At 39.2% G+C, this 20,742-nt stretch overlaps 1 protein-coding gene across 3 annotated transcripts in view; it reads left to right on the top strand.

The window, feature by feature from the left end:
- Positions 1-20,742, top strand: part of FAF2 (Fas associated factor family member 2) — a 73,980-nt gene that overhangs the window by 29,214 nt on the left and 24,024 nt on the right. For 2 of the 3 annotated variants that reach the window (XM_025292975.2, XM_006075551.3), the window contains exon 2: positions 13,693-13,761. In XM_025292975.2, coding sequence (XP_025148760.1) covers positions 13,693-13,761 — 69 coding nt within the window. Of the gene's footprint in view, positions 1-5,070; positions 5,115-13,692; positions 13,762-20,742 lie in introns of those variants that run through there. The other variant, XM_025292974.3, reaches the window with a different exon arrangement.

The following is a 20,742-nucleotide window of genomic DNA, read 5'->3' as shown; positions in this document are numbered from 1 at the left end:
AAGCTCTGTGTCAGGAGCTGGGGACCGGAGACCAGTGCATATGTATGTCAGTCTTCATGTCTGTGCCACACTATTTTGATTGCTGTAACTTTATAATAAATTTTGAAATCAGAAGGTGTGAGTCCTCTATCTTTGTTCTTCTTTTTCAAGGTTATTTTTGGTTCATCAGGGTCCCTTGAGATTCCATATGAGTTTGGGTATTGGTTTTTCTATTTTTGCACTCAAAGATCATTGAGATTCTGATAGGGATTGCTTTGAATCTGTAGCTGACTTTGGGTTGTATCGACCCTTTAACAGTATTAAGTCTTCCAATCCATTAACACTGGGTGTCTTTCCATTTATGTAGATCTTTTAATTTCTTTCAGTAGTGTTTTGTAGTTTTAATTGTATAAGTCTTTTATCTCCTCAGTTAATTCCCAAGTATTTTATTATTTTTGATGCTATTATAGATGGAATTGTTTTCTTACTTCCCTCTTTAGAGTATTCATTGTTAGTGTAAAGAAATGCAACTGAAACTTCTATGTTGACTTGTATCGTGCTACTTTATTTGATTCATTTTTTAGTTCTAACAGGGATTGGGGAGATTTTTAGGGTTTCTGTATATAAGAAATTATGTCTCAATTGATTTTAGTAGATAGCTATCATACAAAGTAGTTTCTCAAACCACAGTGTGGTTTGAGAAATTGATAACAGAAATAAAACTGAAAATTTCATGAATTTATGTAAATAGCACACTTAACCAATGGATGAACAGAAATAAAATTGAAAATTTCATGAATTTATGTAAATAGCACACTTAACCAATGGATGAAAGAAATAATCACAAGGGAAATTAGAAAATATGTAGAGATGAATGAGAATGAAAATACAGTGTGCCAAAACTTACAGGATGCAGCACACAATGCTTGGGGAGTGGTAGGGGGCATTTGTAGCTTTTAAACATGAATGTTAAAAAACACAAAAGATCTTAAAGTTTAAAAAGTAATAATAAAAGGTCTTTCTGGCATTTCAGTGGTTAAGATTCCATGCTCCAGTGCATGGGGCATAGGTTCGATCCCTGATCAGGGAACTAAGATCCTGCATGCTGCCAAAATTCAAAATACAATGTAGTACGGTACAGTACAATGCCAAAAGATTTCAAATCAACAACCTAACTTTATAATTTAAGAAACTAGAAGAGAAAGAACAGGCTAAACTCAGAGCTAGTGGAAGGAAGGAAATGTAAAGGAGAGCGCCTCGGTAAACAGAGAAAATAGAAAAATAAGACTGAAAATCAGTGAAATCAAAAATTGGTCTTTTGAAATCAACAAAATTGACAAACTTTTTAGCTAGGTGGAATGAGGAAAAAAGAGAGAAGATTCAAATTACTAAAACCAGAAAGGAAAATGGGGGAACTTCCCCAGTGGTTCAGTGGTTAGGGCTCTGCTCTTCCACTGAAGGGGTCATGTGTTCAGTCCCTGGTTAGGAAACGAGGATCCCGCATGTCCCACGGCCAAAAGAAATGAAAATGGGGACGTTACCAATTCTGTTAAAAAAAAAGTTGTGAAGTGAGTACTGTGAACAATTGAATGCCAACAAATTAGATAACCTAGATGAGATAGACAAATTCCAAGAAATACAAAACCTACCAAGACAAAGTCACAAAGAAATAGAAAATCTGAATAGACCTGTAACTAGTAAGGACATTGAATCCATAGTTAAAACTCTCCCAAAAAAAGCCTTGGACCAGTAGCTTCACTGGTGAATTGTACCAAACATTTGAAGAACTGAAAAGGAGTGAAAACACATTCTAAGTCATTCTTTGAGGCTAGCATTAGCCTGATACTCAAATACTACTAGAAAACTACAGACCAATATCCGTTATGAACATTAATGCAAAAATCCTCAAGCAAATACTACTAAACTGAATTCAACAGCATATTAAAGAGAGTATACACCATGACCAATGGGATATATCTCTGGAATGCATGAGTGGTTCAGTATATGAAACAGTCCACGTAATACTTCACATTAAAAAATGAAGGGGAAGAATCCACATGGTCATCTTAATTGATGTACAAATGTCTTTCTTGTCCTCATAAACTAAGGTTCATTATAACATTCTCATTTTTAATGTTTCCTTCATGTTTCTTAAAAATAATAGCTAAATTGAGCATTGTACACTTACTCTTTACAACCTAGTGAGTTAATGAGTATTTTTATTTACATTTTACCAGTAAAGAAACTGAAACTCAGAAAGATGTTAAAGGGCACCAAGCTAGTGAATGGTAGACTTAGAATGAAGGATTGTTGAAGACTGGAGTGTCTTCTAAATTTCCGACAAAGTTCCATCCCTTATTCTACCTACTTAATTGCTTGGATAAATATTGTGAGTTTGTTTAAGAAGCTACTATGTGGGTATGGTTAGCTCTTGATTCACATGGAACATTAGTTTGACATCTCTTGATGGTCTATACCTGTGGTTCACAAACAGTTCTGTAGGAAAACTCCTCAAATGGATATTAGTTTGAGTTCTTTAAAAAAAAAACCAAAAAACCTCCTTTATGTGAGGTTAAAGGTTTTTTTTTTCCTTTTAACTGAAGGCAAGAGTTTTCAGAGCCTTTTAAAAAAAATGTATTGGGAATTTCCAGAAAGGAGATTTGATAAGCAGCGTTTTCCAGTTTTACTTGACACCAAACTATATTCAAAGAACATATCTATACTGATTATTTGTTGACCCTAGGCATATAGGAAAATAATTTTATGTACATTTATGAGCTATTACTTAGCTGCCTGTAGATACAATGACAGAGAAGGCAATGGCAACCCACTCCAGTACTCTTGCCTGGAACATCCCGTGGGCGGAGGAGCCTGGAAGGCTGCAGTCCATGGGGTCGCTAAGAGTTGGACACGACTGAGCGACTTCACTTTCACTTTTCACTTTCATGCATTGGAGGAGGAAATGGCAACCCACTCCGGTGTTCTTGCCTGGAGAATCCCAGGGACGGGGGAGCCTGGTGGGCTGCCATCTATGGGGTCGCACAGAGTCGGACACGACTGAAGCGACTAGCAGCAGATACAATGAAGAAAGAAGAGACTGGGAATAAGATGGGATAGTTCTGCTATTCTCTTGCTCTGTGACTTGGGAAAGCTTGTTCATTTTGCTAAGCCTTAGTTTCCTTTTATGCAAAACGAGAGGGTTGAAATATTGTATTCACTTTATCATTTCTTTAATGTGAAAATAGAAAAAAAATTCCAGATGTTTTATTCTCAGTTGAACAAAAATTTTGTTGAAAATTTCCAAATTGAGAATTTATTGAAAACTTCTTGTTTTCTAACATGAATTAATTAAATAATGGGAGGCAGTATAGCATAGGAGACAACCTGGACTTCAGAGATTGTTACTCAAGGTTTCAATCATGGCTGTACCACTTATTATTCTTAAATAAGGATATTCTTACACAAAGTACATGCCCTCTTGAATACTTGGGTTTCTCAGTGGTGAAAATGAGGGCTTTATTACTTACAGTGCTTATTACATAGGAATAAGTGCTTAGTAAGTGGAATCTGCAGGTATTTAATTTGGTAAATCAGTAATTAAATGTAAATAATAAAGATTGAGTATAAAAGCTTTAGTTACACATTAGAGCCTAGGTTGAAAGCCTGGCCTTTCACTTCCTGCAAGGACTTCACTTTCCATTTCTCCTGCTGCTACCAAAGAGGGCATATTGCTTATTGTATAAAGCAAAGCTATCTGTGTTGAAGGAAGGAGAGAACAGAGATCTCTGCTTTTTGCTAAGTTTCTCTCTGGGAATAACTGAAAACAAATGTTAAAATATGCATCCTCACTAGGAATAAAACTACCATCATTTCAGTTCAGTTGCTCAGTTGTGTCCGACTCTTTGTGACCCCATGAATTGCAGCGCGCCAGGCCTCCCTGTCCATCACCAACTCCCGGAGTTTACTCAAACTCATGTGTATCGAGTCAGTGATGCCATCCAGCCATCTCATCGTCTGTCGTCCCCTTCTCCTCCTGCCCCCAGTCCCTCCCAGCATCAGAGTCTTTTCCAACGAGTCAACTCTTTGCATGAGGTGGCCAAAGAACTGGAGTTTCAGCTTTAGCATCAGTCCTTCCAAAGAAATCCCAGGGCTGATCTCCTTCAGAATGGACTGGTTGGATCTCCTTGCAGTCCAAGGGACTCTCAAGAGTCTTCTCCAACACCACAGTTCAAAAGCATCAATTCTTCGGCGCTCAGCTTTCTTCACAGTCCAACTCTCCCATCCATACATGACCACTGTAAAAACCATAGCCTTGACTAGACGGACCTTTGTTGGCAAAGTAATGTCTCTGCTTTTGAATATGCTATCTAGGTTGGTCATAGCTTTTCTTCCAAGGAGTAAGCGTCTTTTCATTTCAAGGCTGTAATCACCATCTTCAGTGATTTTGGAGCCCCAAAAAATAAAGTCTGACATTTGTTTCCACTGTTTCCCTATCTATTTCCCATGAAGTGATGGGACCAGATGCCATGATCTTAGTTTTCTGAATGTTGAGCTTTAAGCCAACTTTTTCACTCTCCTCTTTCACTTTCATCAAGAGGCTTTTTAGTTCCTCTTCACTTTCTGCCATAAGGGTGGTGTCATCTGCATATCTGAGGTTATTGATATTTCTCCCGGCAATCTTGATTCCAGCTTGTGCTTCCTCCAGCCCAGCGTTTCTCATGAGGTACTCTGCATAGAAGTTAAATAAGCACGGTGATGATATACAGCCTTGACGTACTCCTTTTCCTATTTGGAACCAGTCTGTTGTTCCATGTCCAGTTCTAACTGTTGCTTCCTGACCTGCATATAGGTTTCTCAAGAGGCAGGTCAGGTGGTCTGGTATTCCCATCTCTTTCAGAATTTTCCACAATTTATTGTGATCCACACAGTCAAAGGCTTTGGCATAGTTAATAAAGCAGAAGTAGATGTTTTTCTGGAACTCTATTCCTTTTTCCATGATCCAGCGAATGTTGGCACTTTGATCTCTGGTTCCTCTTCCTTTTCTAAAACCAGCTTGAACATCTGGAAGTTCGCGGTTCGTGCATTGCTGAAGCCTGGCTTGGAGAATTTTGAGCATTACTTGACTAGCATGTGAGGTGAGTGCAGTTGTGCGGTAGTTTGAGCATTCTTTGGCATTGCACTACTGGGCATATACCCTGAGGAAACCAGAATTGAGAAAGACGCATGTACCTCGGTGTTCATTGCAGCACTGTTAACAATAGCTAGAACATGGAAGCAATCTAGATGTTCTTTGGCAGATGAATGGATAAGGAAGTTGTGGTACATATACACAGTGGAATATTACTCAGCTATTAAAAAAAGGGAATGCATTTGAGTCCGTTTCAATGAGATGGATGAACCTGGAGCCTATTACCGGAGAAGGCAATGGCACCCCACTCCAGTACTCTTGCCTGGAAAATCCCATGGACGGAGGAGCCTGGTAGGCTGCAGTCCATGGGGTCGCTGCCAGTCGGACATGACTGAGCGACTTCACTTTCACTTTTCACTTTCATGCATTGAAGAAGGAAATGGCAACCCACTCCACTATTCTTGCCTGGAGAATCCCAGGGACGGGGAAGCCTGGTGGGCTGCCATCTTTGGGGTCGCACAGAGTCAGACACGACTGAAGCGACTTAGCAGCAGTAGCAGCAGCAGAGCCTATTATACAGAGTGAAGTAGTCAGAAAAAGACAAATACCATATATTAACACATATATATGGAATCTAGAAAGATGGTACCAACTATCCTATGTGCAGGGCAGCAGAGGAGACACAGACATAAGGAACAGGCTTTTGGACTCAGTGGGAGAAGGAGAGGGTGGAGTGATTTGAGAGTATAGCATTGAAACATACATTACCATATGTAAAATAGATAGGCAGTTGGAGTTTGATGTATGATGCAGGGAACCCAAAGCAAGAGCCCTGGACAACTGGGGTCGGGTGGGGAGTGAGGGGGATTCAGAAGGGAAGGGACACATATATGTATGCCTGTGGCCAGTTTGAGTTGATGTATAGCAAAAACCATTAAAATATTGTAATTATCCTCCAATTAAAATAAATATTTAAAAAAAAATGTATCCTCAACAAGCTAGAGCCAACGAGCCAAGTGAAATTTAGAGAGTGCTTAGATTTCAACTGAGGTTTTGCCCCAACCTCCTACAGTGTTTGTTTTATATATATATATAAACAGATGAGATGTGGAAAGAAACACTTCTTAGGAAAGCACTCTAGTGATTACATTAGAGTGATGAAGTCTAGTTGCACAGTCCCTTTCCAAGTAGTTGAATGAGATATATCTGGTTGTGATACCTTCCTTGAGTTACACTTAAGCAAGAGATCAAGGATCAGAACATTTCAGAAGTAGGTTGCCAAGTGATGTTGACACACTGTTATCAACTGACTTGGGAAAGGAGGAAATTAGACCAAGGCTGGAGTAGAAGGATATCGAATAGTTCACACACTTCCCTCTAATCTCCCTTATGCATTTTACTGTTTAGAGATTGATTGGAGTTCAGGGTACTAATGCTGTCAGGCTGTTGTTACTGTTGAGTTGCTAAGTCCTCTCCAACTCTTTGCAACCCCATGGACTATAGCCGGTATACCAGGCTCCTCTGTTCATTGGGTTTTTCAGGCAAGAATACTGGACTGGGTTGCCATTTCCTTCTCCAGGGGATCTTCTTGAACCAGATATCCAACCCTGGTCTCCTGCACTGCAGGTTGATTTTCTTTTTTTTTTTTTTCAACCACTGAGCCACCTTCTGTTACACTTGTATAAATTAATGAAACTAAGTGTAGCATTTGTGCTACATCCTTGCCTGGAGCAGTTCCTGGAAGAGGAATTAGCTCTGGGGGAAGGAGGAAGGGAGAGACCATCTTGGAACCAGGGATGATTCTCACTAAGACAGACTTGGGTAAACCGGCCCGAGTAGGGGATTTGTGGTAGACACTGGTCCTGAAAGATTAGAAGGTGCCGAAGTTAAAATTTTCTACATATTGAAGCTATTTTGCCAATGCCATCTCATGTCACCTCAGATGTCAGTAGATCTTAGTGTAAAAGCAAAATTCTGAAGAGCAAGCCAGTTAGGTGAGATTACAGATTTAGTTGACCTTCAGTGAGCACTTAACTGTGTACCTGAATTAGTGTGGAGGGTCTTCCACATGATTCTTTTTTAAAGAGTCTTGATATTCTCAACTGATACTGGGTATGATGATACCCATAGGATTGTTGAGGAAAATATATAATTCCTTACACAAAGTAATGATGAACAATACTTAAAAACTACAGAGAGATGAAGTAAAAGTTGATCATTGACATGAGAACAGAGTGTTCATTTAAATATTTTCTACTGTATGCTAAGGTATTGCATTGGATCTAGGGGATATATAGAGATATATATATAGAGAGAGAGAGAAGTGGGTTCTCTTCTTGAAAGTTCCTTTTTAAAAATTATTTACTTATTTGACTGCACTGGGTCTTCATTGCTTTGCTCAGGCTTTCTCTAGTTGTGGCAAACAGGGCTATTCTTCTTGTGGGGTGCCAGCTTCTCATTGCGGTGGCTTCTTTTATTGCAGAGCAGAGGCTCTTGGGTGCGCAGGCTTCAGTAGTTGTGGCTTGCGGGCTCTAGAGCATAGGCTTAATAGTTGTGGCGCACGTGCTGAGTTGCTCTTCAATGTGAAAGATCTTCCCGGACGAGGGATCGAGCCCGTGTCCCCTGCATTGGCAGACAGATTCTTATGCTTTGTGCCAGTTCCTTTTAAGAGAATTACAGGAGCCTCCCTGGTGGCTCAGTGGTAAAGAATCTGCCTGCCAGTGCAGGAGACAACGGGTTTGATCTCTGGTCCAGGAAGATGACACATGATTCTGAGCAACTAAGCCAGTGTGCCACAGCTATTGAGCCTGCACTTGAGAACCTGGAAGCCGCAGCTACTGAGCCCACGTGCTGCACCTGCCGAAGCCTGTGTGCCTGGGGACCATGCTTCACAATAAGAGAAGCCATTGTGATGAGAAGCCCACGAACTGCAGCTAGGGAGTATCCTTGGCTGGTGGCAACTGAAGAGAAACCCACACAGGAACGGAGACCCAGCAGGGCCAAAAATAATAAATAAATAAATAAAATTTAAACAAGAGAATTACAGCCTGTTGGGTTCTAAAGAAATTAGTTTGGGAGGAGCTTGAAACCAATAACTGAAGTTATTAAATATAACGTTCCCTCAGCTTCTCTGTTTTACTTCTCTTCTGTATGTGCTTACAGCTAAATGTGTTGGAGGTGAGGAGAAAATTGGTAGCAAAGCTTATGTAGTGTCTCAAGCTATACCTGTTATAGTCTTTCTTTTTGAAGAAAGCTGGCATTGTAAAACTTAATTGGCATAAAATGATTATTGGCTTGAGACATACTTAGCTTTTGACTCACATTGAAACCAACCCTAATCAATATAAATTGGAATGGACCTTTTAAAGTGCATTTTAGTGTGTTTTAGCAGTATGTGTCAGGAACATAAAAATATGTACATTCCTTGGCCTGTAATTTTTAGCTGGATCCTCGGGGGGAAATCCTCAATACAGAGAAACTTTATAAACAGAAGTGTTCATGAGAATGCTATTTTAATAGCAAAAATTCAGAAGCAGTTATAGCATCTGTATGTCAATTGTTTTTGCCAATTGACATGTGACAATTAAAATGATTATGAACTTTAATTCCTAAGGGAATATTCTGCAAATAGGTATTTTTAACTACTAGCTTAGCCTCTAGTTAGAATATTTGGAGTTTAATTTTTCAAAAAAAAACTCAGGGTATTAATGTACAGTGAAAATGTCTAGAGGGTTTCACTTAATAGCGATGATTATTGAAGCTTATCCTAAAAGGTCTTTTTAACTTGGACAGCCTTTTTCTGTAACCTTTTAAGCCCTTACTGTGTGCCAGGGGTGGGCGTGTGTGCGTGAGTGCACATGCGCTTGCTCAGTTGTGTCTGACTTTGAGACACCATGGACTGTAGCCCACCAGGCTCATCTGTCCATGGAATTTTCCAGGCAAAAATACTGGAGTGGGTTGCCATTTCCTTCTCCAGAGGATCTTTCTGACCGAGAGATCTAAACTGCATCTCTTGTGTACAAGGTACCGGGGAGCATTATATAGAGATGAATCACATTCCTTTTTCTTAAGGAGCCTGCATCCTGTAATAAGGCAGTAGAATGAGTGTAAACAGCCAGAATAAATGATAGAAAATGATAGGTGTATAAGCGAGGTAGAAAATATTTTTGGTAAAGACCCAGTGGTCATTCATACCCTGAGAAGAAGGTAAAAGTAAAGTCCAGTTCTTAAAGAGAATATATAGAGAAGTGGAACCCTGACATACCAGTTCTCTGCAGTGGACAGCAAAGTAATCAAAAGTTAAAGGAGATTCTATTACTAGCTTCATACAAAAGTAGTTGTAGTTTCAAACTGTGAATTTAAAAAAATTTTTTATCTGGCTGCACCAGGTCTTAGTTGTGGCTTTCAGGATCTTTGATCCTTAGTTGTGACATGTGGGATCTAGTTCCTTGACCAGGGATTAAACCCAGGCCTCCTACATTGGGAGCAGGGAATCTTAGCTACTGGACCACCAGGGAAGTCCCCAGACTGTGAAATTTAAATCATTATCAGTTCAGTTCAGTCACTCAGTCGTGTCCAACTCTTTGCTACCCCACGAATCGAAGCATGCCAGGCCTCCCTGTCCATCACCAACTCCCGGAGTTCACTCAGACTCACATCCATCGAGTCAGTGATGCCATCCAGCCATCTCATCCTCTGTCGTCCCCTTCTCCTCCTGCCCCCAATCTCTCCCAGCATCAGAGTCTTTTCCAGTGAGTCAACTCTTTGCATGAGGTGGCCAAAGTACTGGAATTTCAGCTTCAGCATCATTCCTTCCAAAGAAATCCCAGGGCTCATCTCCTTCAGAATGGACTGGTTGGATCTCCTTGCAGTCCAAGGGACTCTCAAGAGTCTTCTCCAACACCACAGTTCAAAAGCATCAATTCTTCGGCACTCAGCCTTCTTCACAGCCCAACTCTCACATCCATACATGACCACTGGAAAAACTATAGCCTTGACTAGACGGACCTTTGTTGGCAAAGTAATGTCTCTGCTTTTGAATATGCTACCTAGGTTGGTCATAACTTTCCTTCCAAGGAGTAAGCGTCTTTTAATTTCATGGCTGCAGTCATCATCTGCAGTGATTTTTGGAGCCCAAGAAAATGAAGTCGACATTGTTTCCCCATCTATTTCCCATGAAGTGATGGGACCGGATGCTATGATCTTCGTTTTCTGAATGTTGAGCTTTAAGCCAACTTTTCACTCTCCTCTTTCACTTTCATCAAGAGGCTCTTTAGTTCCTCTTCACTTTCTGCCATAAGGGTGGTGTCATCTGCATATCTGAGGTTATTGATATTTCTCCCAGCAATCTTGATTCCAGCTTGTGCTTCATCCAGCCTGGCGTTTCTCATGACGTACTCTGCATATAAGTTAAATAAGCAGGGTGACAATATACAGCCTTGACATACTCCTTTTCCTATTTGGAACCAGTCTGTTGTTCCATGTCCAGTTCTAACAGTAAGTTCAAACACATCTTCATTAATCAGAATAGGAACCATTACAATCAACGCTTTTTTGCCAACAAGAAATGTTTGTTTATTCCTGTAGCATAAAAATCCATGCTTTGGGATTCAACGAACTCTTGGAAAGCATTTTCTGCATCCTGCTGGTTGTGGAAGTGTTTGCCCTGCAAAAAGGTGTCGAGATGCTAGAAGAAGTGGTAGTTGGTTGGCAAGAGATCAGGTGAATGTGGTGGATGAGGCACAATTCCGTAGCCCAGTTCGTTCAACTTTTGAAGTGTTGGTTGTGTGACCTGCATCGTGCGTTATCATGGAGAAGAATTAGGCCCTTTATGTTGACCGATGCCAGCTGCAGTTGTTGCAGTTTTCTTTGCATCTCTTTGATTTGAGCATGCTTCATATGGAATGGTTTTGCCAGGATTCAGAAAGCTGTAGTGGATCACACCAGCAGACCACCAGACAGTGAAAATGACCTTTTTTGGTGCAAGTTTGGCTTTGAGAAGTGCTCTGGAGCTTTTTCTCAGTCCAGCCACTGAGCTGTCGTTACTGGCTGTATAAAATGCACTTTTTGTCCCATGTCACAATCCAATCGAGAAATTGTTCATTGTTTCATAAAACAGAGTAGACACTTCAAATTGATTTTTTTTGATTTGCCATCAGCTCATAAGGCACCCACTTAACGAGCTTTTTCACTTTTCCTACTTTCTTCAAATGCCAAATGATCACAGCATGGTTGACTTTGAGTTCTTTGGCAACTTTTTGTGTAGTTGTAAGAGGATCAGCTTCTGTGATTGCTTTCAGTTGGTCATTGTCAACTTATGATGGCCGGCCACTATGCTTATCTTCAAGGCGCTTGTCTCCTTTGCAAAATTTCTTGAACCACCACTGCATTGTATGTTCATTAGCAGTTCCTGGGCCAAATGCATTGTGAATGTTACAAGTTGTCTGCCTGCTTTATGACCCAGTGAGCTCAAATTTAAAAATCACTTGAATTTGCTTTTTGTTTAACATCATATCCCTAGTTTAAAATAAATATAAACAGCAAGTAATAAGTCATTAGCAAAAAAAAAAGTGTGAAATGCACATTAAAATGATGTATAACATCACCACATTTATTTAAGAATGTATTCCAATATCAAACAGCAAAGGTCAACAATGAAAAACTGCAGTTACTTTTGCACCAACATAGTACAAGCCAGAAGTAAGAGGCCCAGAATGGTCATGAACCAAAATTAAAGACGGTCAGAGCTGTCAGCCATCAGTTCTTAATAGATCTCTAGAGTTCTTAACAGAGCTTTCTAATTTCAGTATTGAAACTTTTGCAGTATTTTAAACATAAAAATATATTAACAAAGTTTCTGTACTGTGTAATTTAAATTTTTTTTAATTTCTGTGTAGTTTAAAAAAATAAACAATTGCATACCTAAAGAATGCAAACTTTAATTTTTGTTTTGTTCTTTTAAGCTCTGGAAAGGATATTCAGTCCAAATTAAATCCCTCATTGTACATAAAGGAATCTGGAATTCAATTATGTCTGGTCTTTGAATCATAGGTTACAGAACCAAAACAAGAATCTCAGCCTCCTGACTCACCAGTGCATGTTACCACATACTTGTCAGGTTGAGATCAATCTCTTTTTTCCGGTTGCTTGCTGATTATTAAGAGGGATTTGTTGAGGATAGAGACTGTGTATTTATCCCTGTATCCCTGGACATAGTAATAACACAGAATAGACAATAACAGTAGACATATGATGCATGAAAAGGATAGTTGGGTAGGTTTGGCTTCTCTCGTAGACCTTGAAGGAAGGCTAGGATTTAGCTTTGTGGAAGTTTTGGTCATTTGGTATACACAGAAGCTGTTAGATTTGTTGAATTTTGAATACCTAAAGGAAAATAGAAAATAATGCCGAAACCTACATTGGTGCTACGTTGTAGGAACACTTGAATGCCAAGCTAAGAATTTTGGAATTTGTTATCCAGTTAGCTGAAAAGTTTTGAGCAGAGAAGTAGCACACACACATGCAGGAGTAGGGAGACCAGGGGAGGTGGGGAAGAGTTAGGAAGAGAAATTATTGTGACCATTCACTTGAGGTATCATAAAAGCTTGATTGAAGATGCTAGCTGTGGGAATGGAAATACGGTTATAGATACAGAAAACCATCAGAACTTGGTTACCGATGAAGTGTGTAGTTCAAAGTATAGAGTACTCAGAGATGCGACTGAGGTTCCAGATGTCATCTTTGCCTGTATAGTTTGGAAGATGGTGGTGTCATTAACACATACAGTAGTTTTAAATGATATATTTGAGGTACTTGTGCCACATCTAGATGGAAATGTTGAATAGGCTATTGGAAATGTGCTGCCAAACTTCAGAAGAGAAGAAATACATTTAGAAGTCATTTGAGTAGAAAGGATCATTGAAGGCTGAGGATTAAATGAGATTGCCAGGAAGAGGCAAAAGCCAAAGACACATCTTCAGAAAATTTTCTACATTTAGAGGGGGATAAGAGAAGAGTCAGAGCAGATTTATTTGATCATAGACAAAGTGAAACCTAAAAGTCGTGTAAGGAGAAGGGAGTAGGGAGAGTACTTACAGGAGGGAAACTTCTGAATTATAGATTCTTTTTAATAAAAAGTTTTACACAGTTTGTATTATAAGCTAAGTCTTATGCTAATAGCTAAAATATGTAAGTTAATGAAAGGCATGTTTTGCAGAAAACCTGCATTATATGAGTATGTATTATAAACAGAATAGATGTTTAACATTAAATAAGACTGTTTTGCTGAATGTAGAAGTTGAAGTCTTACATTTTTTAAACTTGAATTTGAGAGAATATAGTCAAGTAGTCTTTTTAATTAAAAGCCTTGAAGTTCAGACAAGAAATTTTTTGTTTGTTTTAACATATATGATAACCATTTGAATGAATTCTGAATAGTGATGTTTTACCATACTTGTATATCTGTTTGCCTTCAGCACTTGGTAGAGTAGTTCCCCTACAGTATTTGTAAGTATTCTATTGGGGGTAAAAATATCCACCATGTACTGTTGGTTTTCCCTAAGTAACTTTTTGTTTTTATCTTTCAGGATCTGACTGGCATAGAATCTATGGATCAATGTCGCCATACCTTGGAACAGCATAACTGGAACATAGAGGTATTATAGGATTCATTATGAGTGTACTTATTTCTTATTCCCTGCTCTGATAACAGATCTCAAAGACGTGTACGTTTCTTTTTTTCCTTTTCACAGCAAAAATCTTCTCTCAATAGTTTGGTTTTTTTTGTTGTTGTTTTGTTTTGTTTTGTTTGTTTGTTTGTTTTAATTTACAGCACTTTAGTCTTTAAATTACCCACTCCAGTGTTCTTGCCTGGAGAATCCCAGGGACGGAGGAGCCTGGTGGGCTGCCGTCTATGGGGTCGCACAGAGTCGGACACGACTGAAGTGACTTAGCAGTAGCAGCAGCAGCAGCAGCAGCAGTCTTTAAATTTGTGTGAAAGGTGAAGATTATAATCAGAGTTTATAAAATCACAGAAAAGATTGTGACCAAATCCCTCAGTATAGTGTCCCTCCCTCTTTATATTTTCTTAATGACTCTTTGGGGAAAATACTGGTTTTTCTATATTCGATTTACAGCCAGATACCATAATGTGAACCTTTTTATTAAATATTTTAAAATTTATTCTTACGAATTTTCTATTTGGTTATGTTACCTGCAGCTTGGTGTTTTTTTTTTTTTTTTTTTTCAGTATATGGATCTTTTGTGTTATTTGATGATGAATTGGCTAGTACTTCAGAATAGTCTCAGTTAATAATGGTAATAGCAAACACCTGGTGGGCTGCCGTCTATGGGGTCACACAGAGTCGGACACGACTGACACGACTTAGCAGCAGCAGTAGCAGGAAACACCTTGTCCTCACTATAATGCCTCCAATGTTTTATTATCAAGTGTAATGCTAGTTATTGTTTTGAGATAGAGCTACTAGAATGTAATAAGCTCCATGAGAGCAGAGTGGTTTTGGTTTTTTTGACTATTGTATTCCAGCATCTAAAATTGATCCTAGTATATCATAGGCTCTCAGATATCTGTTGACTGTTCTTCTTTTCTTGCTTTATTAGTGGATGTTGAGTTTAATCAAGCGCACTTTTCATGTCTGTTGAACTTAACTATTTAATTATAGTATATTATTTGAATAGAGTACTGGATTACAAGTGGTATTTAGTTATTCAGCGCTATTTTGGAGCAGTTCTAGGCTCTGGCACTAGAGCAAACAAGACTTAAGTCCCTATTCTCATGGAGCTTCAGTTTGTAATAAATGCTGTGAATAAGATGAGTACAGAAAATAGAATAAAGAGGATAAGGAAAGTCATTTTAATAGGGTGGTCAAGTAAGGCCTTTCTAGGGAGGTTATATTTGAGCTGACACCTGAATGATGAAAAGGAATGATGAATGTGGAATTTTAAGGGGAATACATTTTAGGCAGAAAGCATGATGCTGCTCTGTATGATACTTTGGTATTGTCTCCTTGTTAGACTTTGATTTCAAGCATATGCTGGCTTTTTAAAATGACTGACTTGATAAAATGGGTTGAGAAGCCTAGTTAGCGTAGATTGAAAAGAAAGCAATTTAAAACTTGCTTCTGCCTTTTCTGTATTAACTTCTTCATTTTCCTCCCATTAGTCATAATCTATTTGTTGCCTACTTTTTTCTTGATAAGCTTTCTTGAGGATCCTTTTTTCTTAGAGATTTTCAGGATAGGTTTAGAGATTAGCATAGGCTATCTCAAGCACTATTTCATTTTCTCTCTTCTGTGTTTGTTCTGTTATTCCCTCTTCTCATGGTTTTTATTATGCTTACTTTCCTTTTTTAAAAATGAGATTTGCTGGAGACTTATTTTACTTGTTTATAAAAAGCTCTTGTATTTATCAGTTCTTTTTACTGTTTATAAAACAAAATCTGATGTTAATGTATTTTACCATACTTTTGTAGGTTTGTGTTCTTTTTTTTTTTTTACCATTATGATTTTTGAAGCTTTGTTAATTTATTTGTATTCTTACATTTAAGCCTGTGAATTTTCTTCTGAAACTATTATTTTAAATGTTTTATTTTCTTCTTTGGTCTAGGAGTTATTGAGAAACACTTTTTTGTTTGTTTATATATCTGTATAGATTTGTATATAATTTTCTTGTTACATGAATGGAATTATGCCATATTTACATTTTTTCACTTTCAGTAACTCCTAAAAATAATACATAAAAGTAACTTTCGTTTAAAGTTACACGAAAAGGTGCTCAGTATCACTTAACTATTACAGAAATGCAAATCAGGGCTACAGTAAGGTGCCATCACATACAAGTCAGAATGGCCATTATTCAAAATTCTACAAATAACAGATACTGGAGAGGGTGTGGGGAAAACAAATCCTCCTGCATTGTTGGTGGGAAAGTAGTTGGTGCAGTCACTGCAGAAAACAGTGTGACGGCTCCTCAGGACACTGAACTCAGAATCGCCACACGGCACAGCAGGTCCACCGCCCAGGTGTCGTCCAGCGGAACTGTGAGTCAGAAAGACACAGCGCCCCCGCCAGGCGTGTAACATCATTCACAACAGAGGAGGCATGGAACCGGCCTAATGTCCATCGACAGAGGAACGCATAAAGAACGTGTGATGTGTGTATATATACAGTGGGATACTGCTCAGCCATAAAAAAAGAAAAAAGAAATAATGCCATTTGCAGCAACATGGATAGAGCCAGAGATTATATCATACTAAGTGAAATAAACCAACAGAATGATCTCTATTCGTTTCCAAGGCAAACCATTCAATAGCACAGTAATACAAGTCTGTGCCCCAATCACTAATGTTGAAGAAGCTGAAGTTGACAGTTCTATGAAGACCTAAAAGACCTTCTAGAACTAACACCAAAAAAAAGATGTTCTTTTCATTATAGGAGACTGGAATGCAAAAGTAGGAAGTCAATAGATACCTGGAGTAACAGGCAAATTTGGCCTTGGAGTAGAAAATGAAAAAATGAAATGGCAAAGGCAGGCAGAGTTTTGCCAAGAGAATGCTGGTCATAGCAAACACACTCTTAAAACAACACAAGAGAAGACTCTACACATGGACATCACCAGATGGTCAACACCAAAATCACATTCATTATATTCTTTGCAGTCAAAAATGGAGAAGCTCTATACAGTCAGCAAAAACAAGATGGGAGCTGACTGTGGCTCAGATCATGAACTCCTTATTGCCAAATTCATACCTAAATTGAAGAAAGTAAAAAGAACCACTAGACCATTCAGGTATGACCTAAAACAAATCCCTTATGATTACACAGTGGAAATAACAAATAGATTCAAGGGATTAGATCTGATAGAGTGCCTGAAGAACTATGGACAGATGTTCGTGACATTGTACAGGAGGCAGTGATCAATACCATCCCCAAGAAAAAGAAATGCAAAAAGGCAAAATGGTTGTCTGAGGAGGCCTTCTAAATAGTTGAGAAAAGAAGAGAACCTAAAGGCAAAGGAGAAAAGGAAAGATATACTCATTTGAATGCAGGGTTCCAAAGAATAGCAAGGAAAGATAAGAAAGCCTTCTGAGTGATCAATGCAAAGAAACAGAGGAAAACGACAGAATGGGAAAGACTTAAGAGATCTCTTCAAGAAAATCAGAGCTACCATGGGAACATTGCATGCAAAGATTGGCACAGTAAAGAACAGAAATGGTATGGACCTAACAGAAGCAGAAGATATTAAGAAGAGTTGGCAAGAATACACAGAACTATACAAAAAAGATCTTTATGACCCAGATAACCACAATGGTGTGATCACTCACCTAGAGCCAGACATCCTGGAATTCAAAGTCAGTGGGCCTTAGGAAGCATCACTGTGAACAAAGCTACTGGAGGTGATGGAATTCCAACTAAGCTGTTTCAGATCCTAAAAGATGATGCTGTTAAGGTGCTGCACTTAATATGCCAGCAAATTTGGAAAACTCAGCAGTGGCTACAGGACTGGAAAAGGTTAGTTTTCATTCCAGAGCCAAAGAATGTTCAAACTACCACACAATTGCGCTCATCTCACACGCTAGCAAAGTAATGTTCAAAATTCTCCAAGCCAGGCTTCAATAGTACATGAACCATGAACTTCCGAATGTTCAAGCTGGATTTAGAAAAGGCAGAGGAACGAGAGATCAAATTGTCAACATCCGCTGGATCATGGAAAAAGCAAGAGAGTTCCAGAAAAACATCTGCTTCTGCTTTATTGACTACATCAAAGCATTTCACCATGTGGATCACAACAAACAGTGGAAAATTCTTGAAGAGATGGGAATACCAGACCACCTGACCTGCCTCTTAAGAAACCTATATGCAGGTCAGGAAGCAACAGTTAGAACTGGACATGCAACAATGGACCGATTCCAAATAGGAAAAGGAGTACGTCAAGGCTGTATATTACCACCCTGCTTATTTAACTTTTATGCAGAGTACATCATGAGAAACGCTGGGCTGGAGGAAGCACAAGCTGGAATCAAGATTGCTGGGAGAAATATCAATAGCCTCAGATATGCAGATGACACCACCCTTATGGCAGAAAGTGAAGAAGAACTAAAAAAGAGTCTCTTGATGAAAGTGAAAGAGGAGAGTGAAAAAGTGGCTTAAAACTCAACATTCAAAAAACAAGGATCATGGCATCTATTCCCATCACTTCATGGCAAAAAGATGGAGAAACAGCAGAAACAGAGACTTTATTTTTGGGGGCTCCAAAATCACTGCAGATGGTGATTGCAGCCATGAGATTAAAAGACACTTGCTCCTTGGAAGAAAAATTATGACCCACATAGATAACATATTAAAAGTAGAGCAATTACTTTGCCAACAAAGGTCCATCCAGTCAAAGCTATAGTTTTTCCAATAGTCATGTATGAATGTGAGAGTTGGACTATAAAGAAAGCTGAGCGCCAAAGAATTGATGCTTTTGAACTGTGGTATTGGAGAAGACTCTTGTCCCTGGGACTACAAGGAGATCAAACCAGTCAACCAAGACTCTGATGCTGGGAAAGATTGAGGGTAGGAGGAGAAGGGGATGACAGAGTATGAGATGGCTGGATGGCATGATCAACTCACTGGACAATGAGTTTGAGCAAACTCCAGGAGATCGTAAAGGACAGGGAACCTGGTGTGCTGCCATCCTTGGGGTTGCAAAGAGTCGGTCAGGACGGAGTACTGAAGAACAATAATATAGATGTGTATAACTGAATCACTGTTGTACAGCAGAAATTGATCAATTATACTTCAATTTTTAAAGATCAATTAATAGAAGAAAAAAAAATTAGCTTAAAAAGTTCAAACAAAGCCTAAGATTAAGTATGAAAAAATCTGGCTCTGATCACTTCCCTACCACTGTCTCACGGTCCTACATTCCCAACATAGTAGTATTAACAATTTCTTTTGCTTTTTTCCCAGATATTTTTGTGCCTCTCTAGAAATATTTGTGTGTGAAAAGTGAAAGTGTTTGTTACTCAGTTGTGTCTCTTTGTGACCCCATAGATGAGCCTGCCTGGCTCCTCTGTCTGTGGAATTCTCCAGGCAAGAATACTGGAGTGGGTAGCCATTCCATTCTCCAAGGGATCTTCCTGACCCAGGGATCAAACCTAAGTCTCCTGTAGTGCAGGCAGATTCTTTACTGTTTGAGCCATCAGGGAAGCCCCAAAATATATATGTTGTTCTCCAAAGAGCTTTTATTTATATAGGCTGTATCTGTTTGTTTATTACCATGTTGTTGCTCTGTTCAGTCACTCAGTTGTGTCTGACTCTTTGTGACCCTATGGACTGCAGCAGGCCAGACTTCTCTGTCCTTCACGATCTCCTGGAGCTTGCTCAAACTGATGTCCGTCGAGTTGGTGATGCCATCCAATCCTCTTATTCTCTGTCGTCCCTTCTCCTGCCTTCAATCTTTCCCAGCATTGGGGTCTTTTCTAAGAGTCTTCTCTTTGCATCAGGTGGCCAAAGTATTGGAGCTTTAGCATTAGTCCTTCCAATGAATATTCAGGGTTCACTTCCTTTAGGATTGACTAGTTTAATCTCCTTGCAGTCCAAGGGACTCTCAAGAGTCTTCTCCAAAACCACAGTTCAAAAGCATCAATTCTTTGGCGCTCAGCCTTCTTTATGGTCAAACTATCACATCCATGCATGACTACTGAAAAAACCATAGCTTTGATTATACAGATAGTTGTCAGCAAAGAATGTCTCTGCTTTTTAATAAGTTGTCTAGGTTGGTCATAGCTTTTCTTCCAAGGAGCAATCGTCTTTTAATTTCATGGCAGCAGTCACCATCTGCAGTGATTTTGGAGCCCCTCAAAGTAAAGTCTGTCTCTGTTTCCATTATTTCCCCATCTATTTGCCATGAAGTGATGGGAACAGATGCCATGATCCTCATTTTTTGAATGTTGGGTTTTAAGCCAACTTTTTCCCCTCTCCTCTTTCACCTTCATCAAGAGGCTCTTTGGTCCTCTTTGCTTTCTGCTGTAAGGGTGGTGTCATCTGCATATCTGAGGTTATTGCTACTTCTCCTGGCAGTCTTAATTTCAGCTTGAGCTTCATCCAGCCTGGCATTTCGCTTGGTGTATTCTGCATGTAAGTTAAATAAGCAGGGTGACAATATACAACCTTAACATACCCCTTTCCCAATTTCCACCCAGTCCGTTGTTCCACGTCTGCTTCTAAGTGTTGTTTCTTGACCTGCATACAGATTTTTCAGGAGGCAGATAAGCTGGTCTGGTATTCCCATCTCTTTAAAAATTTTCCACAGTTTGTTGTGATTCACAGTCCAAGGCTTTAGTGTAGTCAGTGAAGCAGAAGTAGATGTTTTTCTGAAACTATTGCTTTTTCTATGATCCAGAGGATGCTGGCAATTTGATCTCTGGTTCCTCTGCCTTTTCTAACTCCAGCTTGAGCATCTGGAAATTCTTGGTCCACATACTGTTGAAGCCTGGCTTGGAAAATTTTGAGCATTACTTTGCTAGTGTGAGATGAGTGCAGTTGTGTGGTAGTTTGAACATTCTTTGGCATTGCCTTTGGGATTGAAATGAAAACTGACCTTTTCCAGTCCTGTGGCCACTGCTGAGTTTT

The sequence above is a fragment of the Bubalus bubalis genome, chromosome 9, assembly GCF_019923935.1.
Source record: "Bubalus bubalis isolate 160015118507 breed Murrah chromosome 9, NDDB_SH_1, whole genome shotgun sequence".
NCBI lineage: Eukaryota > Metazoa > Chordata > Mammalia > Artiodactyla > Bovidae > Bubalus > Bubalus bubalis.
This window is presented reverse-complemented; position numbering and strand designations above follow the sequence as displayed.